This window comes from Taurulus bubalis, assembly GCF_910589615.1.
Source record: "Taurulus bubalis genome assembly, chromosome: 5".
NCBI classification, from domain to species: Eukaryota; Metazoa; Chordata; class Actinopteri; order Perciformes; family Cottidae; genus Taurulus; species Taurulus bubalis.
Window position 1 is genome coordinate 3,493,505 of NC_136593.1, and position 15,000 is coordinate 3,508,504.

The 15,000-nt window shown below is 45.5% G+C and overlaps 1 protein-coding gene across 1 annotated transcript in view; it reads left to right on the forward strand.

The window, feature by feature from the left end:
- The window catches only part of mtss1 (MTSS I-BAR domain containing 1), a gene marked incomplete at both ends in the record, with an annotated part of 40,463 nt that overhangs the window by 20,661 nt on the left and 4,802 nt on the right, over positions 1-15,000 (forward strand). Inside the window, 9 exons of the mRNA XM_079218197.1 lie at positions 3,387-3,471; positions 4,839-4,930; positions 5,009-5,083; positions 10,536-10,693; positions 10,796-10,903; positions 12,120-12,217; positions 12,337-12,415; positions 13,164-13,319; positions 14,241-14,357. Of these exons, the coding sequence (XP_079074323.1) occupies positions 3,387-3,471; positions 4,839-4,930; positions 5,009-5,083; positions 10,536-10,693; positions 10,796-10,903; positions 12,120-12,217; positions 12,337-12,415; positions 13,164-13,319; positions 14,241-14,357 (968 nt within the window). The remainder of the gene's footprint in view (positions 1-3,386; positions 3,472-4,838; positions 4,931-5,008; positions 5,084-10,535; positions 10,694-10,795; positions 10,904-12,119; positions 12,218-12,336; positions 12,416-13,163; positions 13,320-14,240; positions 14,358-15,000) is intronic.

Genomic DNA, 15,000 nt, shown 5'->3' on the forward strand with positions numbered 1-15,000 from the left:
CGATGACTCGACACAAATCACCGTCACAATCGGCTGATCTCTAAACCGGGTTCCTCTCGTCTCGTTCTCCGGTGGTTCCACATGACTGGTTCTCCTCCTCCCCCAGGCGACCGGGGAACAGTTGACGTCTTTGGCACCACGGGTTCAGTTCACACACACACACACACACACACACACACACACACACACACACACACACACACGGATCACAAGACGAGCTGCACCGGAGATCTCCTCGTGTCAGCTGTGTGCATGTGTTCAATAACGGGATCAATATACAGACTGAGGGAGTGTAAAGGTCAGAAATCAATCACTTCCTGACCTTTTTAAACATTTTCATTTGATTGGCTCTTTTCCTCCACGTTAACGGACACGAGCGTGGCGACGCGGCTTAAAGTCGTTAGCAGGTTTTCCACTATTTCAGTGTGGAAACGTCTTTAAATTTGTCTTTTTAGCGGACGCATCGGGCGCTGATCAGATCCCAGAGACGGATCAATAACCCTCACTGAGTGGCCGGCTCCACCTAAACAATGATGTAACAAATAGGTGCAAATATAACTTTCACTGCTTTGTTATTTGTTATTTAAATAATAAATTGTGCACCGGCAGCTTGGTAAAATAAAAAAAAAAGTCAAATTAACGGTGAACCTTTTTAATGCTGCAATAAATGGCTACACATTCAAGTATATCATCTGTATCTTTAGTGGTATAATTCAACAGTTTAATAGTAAATGAACATTGAATTTAATTAAATAGATCACCCCATAACTGGCATATTTATTTATTCTGACCCAAGAGTAGCAGACGGTTTTCTTTCTGACGATCAGAGAACCATGAAGTCGGTTCTTGAAGACGTTGAGGCTTCCTCGCGTCTGATTGGTCGGTCTGCGTCATCAAACCACCGTCTCCGCCGGCGCTCAGAGAGGTGGAAGAGGTGAAAGGGCCGCATTGTGAGCGACGCTGGAAAATGTGTGTGTTGCCGGTAAAGGTGAACAGGTCTCTCCCTGTCTCTCTGCCGGTCGGCCTGTTTGGAAAATATTAACGACTGGAGCGACTTTTTATTTATTTTCCACCTCTTCTTTCTTATTTTTTCACCCAGAATGACACACAATAACTTAAGTATTTTGCCTTTTACACACAAAAATCGATGGAAACGACACAAAGCCAATGAGGGAATGTTCAGTGCTGAACTTCACGTTGCTGCCACCAGGGGGCGACGGTTTGCGGCGAGGAGGACCGCTAGTCGGCCGACGTGGACGCAGGTCTCTGGTTCAGAGACATTTAGGTGCAACGCAGACGCACAACCTATGTTCTTGGTTGTCTTGGCTTCGTTCACCATAATAAAAATAGAGAATAAAACACACACTCTCCCACGGCGAGGCTGTCTGAGCTCGTCGGGTTGCATTTTTCTCCGAAGTCGACTCTGAGCTCCATTAGACGTGTCTGAACACAAGCGAGCGCCGCTAAGTGTTAAAACACCTGGGGAGGACACACACACACACACACACACACACACACACACACACACACACACAGTAATTCATGAGCTTGCCAAATTAACGACGTGATGTCGATACCAGTAGAATCCTTGACTCTTGAGGCGGAGCGGTGTTCCTCCTTCAGTCACAGGATCGGCGGTTCGATCCCCTCACCAGCGACACGTTGCTGGTTGTTTTTCGTCGGTCAGCAGGTTGTTGGTTCAGATCCCTGGTTCTGTCCTGAACGTCATCATCAGTAACCAGAACGTAGAGCGTTGGCTTCCTGCTCCACCTTTGACCTTTGACCTCTGAACAATCATTATTACCATTATTATTATAACACTATTATTACCTCTGAAGCAAAGTGTTAATTAGTTAAAGGCAAGAAACACTGATAGTGGCTTTTAAAGCAGGCGGGATTTCTCTTTTATTTATGTCTCTCTCTTTCTTTTCTCTTTATTGCTCTCTTATTTCTTTCTTTCTTTATCTCTTTCTATCTCTCTGTCTAATTTCTCTTATTTCTCATTTATTTTCTCTTATTTCTCTCTCTTTTTCTCTTTATTTCTCTCTGTCTCTTATTTCTCTTTCTCTCTTTCTCTCTTTCTATCTCTGTCTCATTTCTCTCATTTCTTGTCTCTTATTTATCTCTTTTTCTTTATCCCTCTCTCATTTCTCTCTTATTTCTCTCTCTCTCTTATTTCTCTTATGTATCTCTTATTTCTCTTTCTTTATTTCTCTCCTCTCTCTTCTCCATCTCTCCTTTCTCTCTCTTATTTCTTTCTTTCTCTCTCTTATTTCTCTTTCTTTCTTCATCTCTCTTATTTCTCTCTCTTTCTTTATGTCTTTATCTTGCTCTCTCTTATTTTTCTTTCTCTCTTATTTCTCTCTCTCTCTCTCTCTCCCCCCCCCTCCCCCCACATTGATTGACAGCCTGTGAAATCCTCTTCCGCTGCATTAGCTTGATGTCGTGTTCTGCGGTTCACCTTAATGATCTCTGAGCTCACAGCTGCAACAGGGAGGGGAAGGCAAATAAAACCAGCACACCTCGCCACACCTTAAACGTTTCACCCACGCCTCGTGTGTGTGCGCGTGTGTGTGTGTGTGTGTGTGTGCACGTGTGTGAACACACACCCGCCCTCTGCTACGTTGTGCGGCCGATGATGAATGGAAAGGAGGGAGGAAGAAAGTGAAGGATGGAGAGCAGGGGAGGACGGATAGTGTGTGTGTGTGTGTGTGTGTGTGTGTGTGTGTGTGTGTGTGTGTGTGTGTGTGTCTCTCAGTCTCAAATTTAGATATTTAAACGACATGGAATGAGTCGGCCGGTATCGCAGCCTTCAGATCCTCGGGGTAAATCTGCTGCGTCACTTTGCTGCTGAACGGAGCAAAAGAAACCAAACACGTCTCTGAGAGGATCAATGTGATCAATGTGATCAATATGATCAATATGATGATCAGATGATCAATATGACTCATAAGGATTCATCTCATAGTTACATGTTTAGTATTTGCTCAACCGTCCACTTATCACAAATTAAAAGAGGCTGTCAGCGTTTAGTGTGTGTGTGTGTGTGTGTGTGTGTGTGTGTGTGTGTGTGTGTGTGTGTGTGTGTGTGTGTGTGTGTGAGTGTGTGAAACCTGATATTGTGACATCAAACTAACGAGGCCGATTGTGAAAGAAGGCGTTCTCCTTCTTTCATAATTCTTCAACAAAATGAGACACACACACACACACACACACACACACGAACAATTAAGTTTAGTTTTCTTGTTTCGGTTGAAAGTTTTATCTTGAGACGTTATTGGGTTTAAATTTGTTTTATTAAAAATTATAATGCAATAAAATGATTTTCCTCCTTTTTAATTTGTTTAGAAAATATAACTCTTGTTGTTGTTGTTGTTGTTCTCCAGGAGCCACCAAGGAGATCGGCTCAGCGCTGACGAGGATGTGTATGAGACACCGCAGCATCGAGTCCAAACTCAAGCTGTTCACAACGTGAGAACAACACACACACACACACGCTCACACACACGCTCACACACACACGCTCACACACACACGCTCACACACACACATGCTCACACACACGCGCTCACACGCGCACACACACACACACACGCTCTCACACGCTCTCACACACGCGCGCTCACACACGCTCACACACGCTCTCACACACGCTCTCACACACGCTCTCACACACGCTCTCACACACGCGCGCTCACACACGCTCACACACGCTCTCACACACGCTCTCACACACGCTCTCACACACGCGCGCTCACACACGCTCACACACGCTCTCACACACGCTCTCACGCGCGCTCACACACGCTCTCACACGCGCGCTCACACACGTTCTCACACACGCTCTCACACACGCTCTCACACACTCTCACACACGCTCTCACACACGCACGCTCTCACACACGCTCACACACGCACGCTCACACACGCTCACACACGCACGCTCACACACGCTCTCACACACGCTCACACACGCTCTCACACACACTCTCACACGCGCGCACACACACGCGCTTACACACACGCTCACACTCACACGCACACACACACACGCTCACACACACAAAAACACGCACGCTCACACACACGCTTACACACACACACACACGCTTACACACACACACACACTCTCACGCGCTCACACAAATGCGCTCTCACACACACACACACACACACACACACGCTCACACACACAAAAACACGCACGCTCACACACACGCTTACACACACACACACACGCTTACACACACACACACACTCTCACGCGCTCACACAAATGCGCTCTCACACACGCTCACACACACACGCTCACACACACACGTCGCATGTGTTATTTACTCGGCAGGAAGGTGAAGGTGTAAATGAGGTGAAGACACCTGACAGTCTGGGAACTAAACTCCAGACTAATTACTGTCAACTGAAAACTTGTCACACACACAACACTGTGTGTGTGTGTGTGTGTGTGTGTGTGTGTGTGTGTGTGTTTTATCATCACGGTCACAGACATTTCTGTCATTACAGTCTGCCGTCATGAGAGAAGCTGTCTGTCATATGATTATCTCACACACACACACACACACACACACACACACACACACACACACACACACACACACACACACACTCACACACGTCGGCCCCACACAGCTTCAGCATATTGATGATAATCTTTATTTATTGAGCACCTTTCATGAGGTGAGCTGCAGCTCAAAGTGCTTCAACTTTACTTTATTTAAATGTTTTTGTAGTCATCAAAAAAAAGACTACAAATGTAGATACTTGACAGTTTCGGCTCTACATGAATGAATAATAAAATAAAATGCATGCCTTGGTCTCAGGGCTCTGTCAGAAGGCCTCGTCACGCCGCTGGAGGTGAAGATGGAGGAGTGGAAGAAAGTGGCAAGTCAGCTGGACAAGGACCACGCTAAAGGTACACACACACACACACACACACACACACACACACACACAGCCCGCTCACCTCTGACTCTTGTTTTTTGCCGCTCAGAGTACAAGAAGGCCCGAGCGGACATCAAGAAGAAATCGTCCGACACCATCAAACTGCAGAAGAAGATGAAGAAAGGTAAGAAGAAGAAGAAGAACACAGCGCGGGAAGAAATAATTACTGATCTTCACCAGCAGCCAATCACAGGGAGGGAGGTGACGCATAATCAATACAAAATACTCAGCTGTGAGTGTGACGCTTTTATTGTGAAAGGTAAGAACAGAAGGAGCGTTTTCCTCATGTTGCATAATATTCATGTGGTCACCTGGGACACGCCCATACACCCGCCTTTAAAGAGACGCAGACAGACAGGCAGAGGGGCAGAGAGACAGGCAGACAGACAGATACACAGACAGACAGACAGACAGATACGCAGACAGATACGCAGAAAGACAGACAGACAGATACACAGATACACAGATATACAGATACACACACAGACAGACAGACAGATACACAGACAGACAGACAGACAGACAGACAGACAGACAGATACACAGACAGATACACAGACAGACAGATACACAGACAGACAGATACACAGACAGACAGACAGACAGACAGACAGACAGACAGACAGACAGACAGACAGACAGACATACAGATACACAGACAGATACACAGACAGATACACAGACAGACAGACAGACAGACAGACAGACAGACAGACAGACAGACAGACAGACAGACAGACATACAGATACACAGACAGATACACAGACAGATACACAGACAGACAGATACACAGACAGACAGATACACAGACAGACAGACAGACAGACAGACAGACAGACAGACATACAGATACACAGACAGATACACAGACAGACAGATACACAGACAGACAGATACACAGACAGATACACAGACAGATACACAGACAGATACACAGACAGACAGACAGACAGATACACAGACAGATACACAGACAGACAGACAGACAGACAGACAGATACACAGACAGACAGACAGATACACAGACAGACAGACAGACAGACAGATACACAGACAGACAGATACACAGACAGACAGACAGATACACAGACAGATATACAGACAGACAGACAGATATACAGACAGACAGACAGATATACAGACAGACAGACAGATATACAGACAGACAGACAGACAGACAGATATACAGACAGACAGACAACAATCAAAATGAAACTTGAGGCCTTTTATACAAATATCTTCTCGGTCGTCCCTCAACAAATCCTTTACGCAAATGCGCGCACACACACACACACACACACACACACACACACACACACACACACACACACTCGGCCTCAGTGCGGACCCGCCCATGGTAAACAGAGCGACGTCTGATGTGGGTTCATGTCTGTCAACATGTTTCTTTTCTCTCCTCTTTCTGTCTCATTAACTTTCTTTTCTCTTCCCGTTCAAATCGCTCATCGGGATCTTTTAAAAAAAATATATATATAATTTTTGTATTTATCACAAACTAAATCGCCAGAACGGATTTAATGAACTCGAAGCTCTTGGCTCTGATTGGCTCCCGCTGTCCTCTCTCTTTCCTTCGTTACACAGCGTGTGAAATAAAATAAGTTAAAAAAAAAAAACGCCCGACTCGACCGTTGATCCAGAGGATCTAAATCACGCCGTGCGGAAGTGGATCACATGTGGATCACATGACGCATCGGGAACAACCGCTCATTGTTCAGGAAGTGAGACGCAGATCTGCTTCTACGCTTCTCCCTCTTCTGACGAAGCAGATCGACATTGTAATTATCCCGTGTGTGTGTGTGTGTGTGTGTGTGTGTGTGTGTGTGTGTGGACACCATGTAATAAGGGCTAAACTGCTGTAGCTGTTGTTGTGGAAAGAAAACTACTCGTAACAAAAGTCTCTTTTATTACTCGCGGCGTTTTTTTGTGGATTAACGGTGTTGGAAAAAAAAAAACACCACAAAGTTTCTCAGTTTCACTTAAACTTAAATTTGGACACTGTGTGTGTGTGTGTGTGTGTGTGTGTGTGTGTGTGTGTGTAGTCCGATCCCACAGGACATTTTACAGAGTGGCCAAACGGTGGAAGTAAAATGTCCGCCATGGAGCCAAAAATACTTCTTCCCATAGACTTATATTGGGAATGAGGCGTCTGCATATATGTGTGTGTGTGTGTGTGTATATATATATATATATATATATATATATATATATTTATTATTATTATTATTATTATTATTATTTTAAAGGTAAATCAACTTTCCAGTCCCAACACTTGATTAGCCTTCATTTAAATCGTTAGGTCCTTAAGCCCCGCCTCCTCCGTTCATGTGGAGGAGGCGGGGCTTAAGGAAAACGCTCAAGTGTCTGTAAACAAACAGACGGTAACGACTCAACGGCGTGAATCTGGAAGCTTTATTTATTAATTTATTTTGCTTCAATGACTTTGTTTTTCTCTTGTAGTCTCAGTTCACTTCAGTTCATCTGTTCAGAGACGTAGTAACCAGTAAACATCTGGTCCGTAATCCTCATGACTCTGTGTGTGTGTGTGTGTGTGTGTGTGTGTGTGTGTGTGTGTGTGTGTGTGCGCTCTGTCATTACTGTATGTGGTGTGTAACCACTTCACATAGGGAATCTCCAACTGCTCAGCAGGAGATGATGGGAGGAGAGACATGAAGATGCTATTTGTTGTCGTCTTTCTTCTTCCTACATGTTTATGTTCTTCCTCTTCTAGCGTTTGTTGTTGTTGTTCTTCTTCATCACACAAACACACTCATGCCTTTAAAGCAACAAACAAGAATGAATTAATGAAAGGAAAAATTTGATTTATTCAGACGAATTTCAGAACAACTCTTGTTCCCTTTTACTTCGTTATTGTCACTATATATATATATATATATATATATATATATATATATATATATATATATATATATATATGTATATATATATATATATATATAAATGTCACATGCTCATCGTCTCCTGCGGCGTTCGTTGAATTACTGCCAATAAAACGCGTCACAGAGCGATGCGGTCAGGATTCAGGCCGTAGTGAAGGACCTTAAATCAAAGATGGCCGCTGACCTTCTCTGCCATGTGGCTGTACAGAGGAGGAGGAGGAGGAGGACAAGACGAGGATGGAGGAAGGGGTTGGAGTCGTCCTGTCCACCAGTTAGAAAGATAGGAGGAGGAAGAGGAGAGAAAGAGAGAGAAAGACGTGTGTATAATGATACAGATATATGAAAAAAGAAGGGAATTCTCAACTGCGAAGAAAGAAAGGAAAAAAAGGAGGAGGAGGAGGAGGTGGTCAAAGATGGATGGATGATGTAATTATCTCTTTCTTAAGTGATTACATGAAGGAACGTGGGGGACGATGGAGGCGTGTTTGAAGAAGAGGAGGAAAGGGATGATGTCATGGCTCTCCAGTGGAGAAAGAGAGCGAGGGGGAGGAAAAAGGGTTGAGGATGTTGAACAAAGAGACGGAGGAGTGACGGAAGAACAGAGAAGATGAAGGGATGACGATGTTGAGGGGAGGAAGAGTCTGGGGGAAGAGACGGAAAGACGGGAATAGAGGACGAGAAGGAAGTTTGAAAACAGGGAAAAGGTTAAAAGATGAGGAGGAGGCAAAAAGAACCAAACCACCGGCCCACCTGTCCGTCCCTGATGATGTCATCAGTGTGTGACGCAGGTTGGTCTAGACTGCTGGATGAGCGCTGCCGTTCAGGGAAGTCTTAGTCACCGCCATCAAAAACACTTTGTACCAGGGGGCGACTCCTCTGGTTGTATAGAAGTCTATGCTTCATGTGTTAAAGCTGCATTCTCTCTACTGACCACCAGGGGGTGACTCCTCTGGTTGTATAGAAGTATATGCTTCATGTGTTAAAGCTCCATTGTCTCTACTGACCACCAGGGGGTGACTCCTCTGGTTGTATAGAAGTATATGCTTCATGTGTTAAAGCTGCATTCTCTCTCCTGACCACCAGGGGTCGACTCCTCTGGTTGTATAGAAGTCTATGCTTCATGTGTTAAAGCTGCATTCTCTCTCCTGACCACCAGGGGGTGACTCCTCTGGTTGTATAGAAGTCTATGCTTCATGTGTTAAAGCTGCATTCTCTCTCCTGACCACCAGGCGGCGACTCCTCTGGTTGTATAGAAGTCTATGCTTCATGTGTTAAAGCTGCATTCTCTCTCCTGACCACCAGGGGGCGACTCCTCTGGTTGTATAGAAGTCTATATAAATGACTCTACAAAGTGAAGACACAGTCTCTGACTGTTTGATTGACAGGTGGCCTCTGGGACAATAACTTCAGGTTTCTTGTGTCCAGCTTCAGTGGAATTAAATCAGGATTAAGTTTCTTCACTCTTTCACATCTTTTCCAAGTCGGACACACCGGGGCTTCAGAGGGAAACGTGTTTTAACCTCCGCACAAACAAAGTCTTTTTCTCCGAACTGCGCTTCACCTTTTTATTTATTTCCCTGAACGCGTCGCCTGCAGAAGCTTCTGAGTTGTTTTGGGCGGCGAGCCAACGACTCAGGAACAGTCTGACATCACATGTGTGTCTCCACGAGGCCGGCGCTGAGCCTCTGTTGGCAACGTGGACATTATCCTCTGTGCTCACACACACACACACACACACACACACACGAGTGAACAGGTCGTGTTTGGATTGAGCTTTATGACACAAAGTCTGCAGTGTGTGTGTCTGGATTTCAATGTTTCCACAGCTCTCTCTCTCTCTTTCTCTCTCTCTCTCTCTCTCTCTCTCTCTCTCTCTCTCTCTCTCTCTCTCTCTGCAGGTCTGAACGTTTTTATCACTCGTGGAAAGAAAAGCATTCAAAACACACATTAAGAAGTTCATGCTTGCGTCTGTACATTTCTCCTAACGCCTCATTTGCATATTTAAAGATATCATTTAAGAAATAATGCAATTTCAGAAAACGCGTAATACAAAACAATGATTGTAATTTAAGTAATCAAGTGGAGAAGTTTCCTGGTGGTGAGTTTCTCCTCAAGAGTCTGAAATCCTCATATTGGCACAATAATGGATTCAGAGATTTTCAAGACGTCGTTTTAAGAATCTCCAGCGAGGTATTGAGAGCGTATTTCATTCATATTATTATAGTTTTAAGAGGCTTTTCTCATGTGCCGGTCTCATCACGTGGTTTCATCTGGTCGACACAGCTGTTAATTGTCAAATAATCGAACACTTAATCACAAATTGGAGCTCAAACGGAGGTCAGTGTTTAGCGTGGTGCTGTGCTGCCCCCTGCTGGTAGGATCTGATATCACAACCTGTGCTGGAACTGATGTACTTCATAGGAGGCGTCGAGGCTTTAAGTACCCGCTCATGTTGTGTTACGCTTCCTTTGTGCGAGACGTGGTGCTGGAGACGACACACACACACACACACACACACACACACACACCCTTTATGCTCCTTGCTGCATCACAAGATGAGCTCCTACAAATGTTTCAATGATCTGATGACGGAAACTGTTTCTGCATTGGTTCTATGATGATCTCCGTTAACACTTTAGTGTGTGTGTGTGTGTGTGTAGGGAAGGACGAGGTGCGCTGCCAGCTGGACAGCGCGCTGCAGGACGTCAACGTTCGCTACGCCGTCCTGGAGGAGACGGAGAAGAGGGCCGTGTGCAGAGCGCTGATAGAGGAGAGAGCGCGCTACTGCGGCTTCGTCAGCATGCTGAAGCCCGTACTGGTGAGTGTGTGTGAGTGTGTGTGTGTGTGTGTGTGTGTGTGAGTGTGTGGCAGCCTTTAAAGCCGATTTAAGCAGAATAATCATATATGTGTGTGTGTGTAGGACCATGAGATCAACATGCTGGGTGAGGTGACTCACCTGCAGACCATCCTGGAAGATCTGACCAACCTGACGGCTGAGCCCAATAAACTCCCACCAGCCAGCGAGCAGGTACCTTCCTCTTCCTCTTCCTCTGACTCTGACGCTTCATCTTCCTCTGACGCTTCATCTTCCTCTGACGCTTCATCTTCCTCTGACGCTTCATCTTCCTCTAGCACTTCATCTTCATCTAGTACTTCATCTTCCTCTGACACTTCATCTTCCTCTAGCTCTTCATCTTCCTCTAGCTCTTCATCTTCCTCTACCGCTTCATCTTCCTCTACCGCTTCATCTTCCTCTAGCTCTTCATCTTCCTCTAGCGCTTCATCTTCCTCTAGTACTTCATCTTCCTCTAGCGCTTCATCTTCTTCTAGCGCTTCATCTTCCTCTAGTACTTCATCTTCCTCTAGCGCTTCATCTTCTTCTAGCGCTTCATCTTCTTCTAGTACTTCATCTTCCTCTGACACTTCATCTTCCTCTAGCTCTTCATCTTCCTCTACCGCTTCATCTTCCTCTAGCGCTTCATCTTCCTCTAGCTCTTCATCTTCCTCTACCGCTTCATCTTCCTCTAGCGCTTCATCTTCCTCTAGCTCTTCATCTTCCTCTACCGCTTCATCTTCCTCTAGCGCTTCATCTTCCTCTAGCGCTTCATCTTCTTCTAGTACTTCATCTTCCTCTGACACTTCATCTTCCTCTAGCTCTTCATCTTCCTCTACCGCTTCATCTTCCTCTAGCGCTTCATCTTCCTCTAGCGCTTCATCTTCTTCTAGTACTTCATCTTCCTCTGACACTTCATCTTCCTCTAGCTCTTCATCTTCCTCTACCGCTTCATCTTCCTCTAGCTCTTCATCTTCATCTAGCGCTTCATCTTCTTCTAGTACTTCATCTTCCTCTAGCGCTTCATCTTCCTCCGACACTTCCTCTTCCTTTAGCACCCTCCTTAGGCCAAATCCTCCAACTGTACATTTATTGTAAAAATAAATATACAACATCAAAGAAGCTGATGTCTATTTATATTTATCTCACATTCAAATATATCTTAGTTTGTCTAAAAACACACACGCACACACACACACGCACACGCACACACACGCGCACACACACACACACACACACACACACACACACACACACACACACACACACACACACACACACACACACACACACACAGTCCCCCAACAAACTTTAAAGACTCCAGCGGCCGACATATTTAGGGAAATTTAGTGAAACCGTCCTGAAGATCAAAGTCTTTGGGAGAAAAACTTCTTTATTCTTTATTTCTCAGGTGATTTTGGACCTGAAAGGTTCTGACTTCAACTACAGCTACCAGACTCCTCCCGCTTCCCCCAGCAACACGCTGTCGAGGAAGAGCAGCATCAGCAGGTAACACACACACACACACACACACACACACAATTTGGAACATTTAGCTGATCGGTCTGTTGATGTTTTTTTAATCTTAAAATATATTTATTAACATTTTAAATCCTGTGTTTCCGCAGTAACTACCAGTCTGGATCAGTGAGGCACGTTCCCTCCTTGGACTCCATCAGCTGTGCTGTCGACGGAATACACACCCAGGTAACACACACACACACTCTCTCACAATCACACACACACACACACACACACACACACACACACACACACACACACACACACACACACACACACACACACACACTCTCTCACAATCATACACACAATCTCTCACACACACACTCTCTCACAATCACACACACACATTCTCATAATCTCACACTCACACACTCTTCCACACATACACTCTCACACACACTCTCTCACACACACACACACACACACACTCTCTCTCACACTCACACAATCTCTCACACACACACATTCTCACAATCACACACACACACTCTCACAATCACACACACACACACTCTCACAATCACACACACACTCTCTCACAATCACACACACACACACACTCTCACAAGCACACACTCACACAATCACACACACACACACTCTCACAATCTCACACACACACATTCTCACACACACACACACACTCTCACACATTCTCACACACACACTCTCACACTCTCATACTCCCACACACACACACTCTCACACACACTCTCTCTCTCTCACTCACACTCACACAATCGCTCACACACTCTCTCACACACACACTCTCACACACACCCCTCCCACTCTCTTGTAATGACTCTGAGGATCTTCAGAATAAAAGCTTATTATGACTCTGTGAGGATCTTCAGAATAAAAGCGTGTAATGACTGTGAGGATCTTCAGAATAAAAGCTTTCCTCCGTGACGCCTCCCCCTCTCCTGTGTAGCGTGGCTCCGCCCCCTATCTGCTGATTGGCTGTGATGAAAGTGGGCGGTCCCTCAGCGAGGGGAACTCCCCCTCTCGCCTCGGGCGCCATGGCGGCCGCTACGCTTACGCCGCCGGCCTCGGCCACCACCGCGTTAGCCGGCGGGATCTGACCACCGTGAGGAAAACAAACAAACAAACAAACCCGACCCGTCTCCCACCGCTCTGTCTCCCCTCGCTTTGAAACCTCCATCCCACGTCGTCCCCGCTGTTTTTACCGTGTTCCTCATCGGGTTGATTCCCTCTGACTCCTCCTCCTCTCCACGTGACCCGACTCGTCTCTGGTTCCATCCCATTGAAGTTCACTGTTATAGATCCATTCTCCATCCTTTTCCATAGGAATATGCACGTCAAGTAGTCTCGTCCGATTGTTGTGTTTTTATTTCTGTTTTTATCAGTGTTGTGTGTCTCTTTGTGTCTTCGACTCTTTTGGTTCGTTGTGTTTTTTTCTCTTTAGCACAAAAATGTGTACAAAAACGTTTTGATTGACAATTTTTTGGGCAAAAAATGACACCCGAGTCTTTGCAGTTCTTCAAAAGATCGTCAATAATGAATTATTAGTTATTAAAAGCCACTTCCTACACTGTAATAAATATTAAACACCACTGTGTGAAGCTCAGCTCTTCAAAGTTTCACATGCCGACCGATTATCGCTTTTTTTCTGAGGATAATATTGATCTTTAGAAATCTAAAACACTCGTGTATCATATCTTTAAAGAGGTAAAGTTCATCAAAGAAGCGGTGAGATACGTTTTACAGCTGAACCACCGACTCTGTAACGTGGCTTCATGGCATTAAAGTTAAAACATGGTGAAGTACACAATCATTTTAATATTATTAAATTATTATTAGGATGAATAATTTGGTCAACTGAGCGGTTTTAATATAATCGTGTGTAATAAAGATAACAAGCCTCCTGATGGCTGCATGGGATTGTACTCTGTGTACTTCTGTGTACTCTGTGTACTTCTGTGTACTTCTGTGTACTGTGTGTACTCTGTGTACTCTGGTTGTCTCTGATTGGCTCGTTGTTTGACAGGAAGCCGTTGGCGCTCCGCTCGCTGCCGGCGGCGGCGGAGCAGAGAACGGCTTGCTGGCGCCGCCGCTCTACTCCCACCTGGGGGAGAGAGCGAGGGCCATGTCGGCGTCTGGGAAGGTAACACACACACACACTCACACACACTCACACTCACACACACACACACACACACACACACACACACACACACACACACACACACACACACACTCACACACACACTCACACACACTCACACACACACACACACACACACACACACACACACACACACACACACACACACACACTCTCTCACACACACACAACTCACACTCTCACACACACACAACTCACACACAACTCACACTCACACTCTCACACACACACACTCACACTCTCACACACACACACACACACACACACTCTCACACACACTCTCACACACACACACACAACTCACACACACACATGCTCACACACACACACAACACGCACACAGACACACACACACACACACACACACACACTCTAAAGATCTCAGAGTTAACATACATGCCTTGTCCCGTCTCCTCTCCTTGTTCCCCGCTTCATCTCCTTCTTTCCTTGTCTCCTCTCCTTGTTTCACCTCTTCATCTCCTTCTTTCCTTGTCTCCTCTCCTTGTTTCACCTCTTCATCTCCTTCTTTCCTTGTCTCCTCTCCTTGTTTCCCCTCTTCATCTCCTTCTTTCCTTGTCTCCTCTCCTTGTTTCCCCTCTTCATCTCCTTCTTTCCTTGTCTC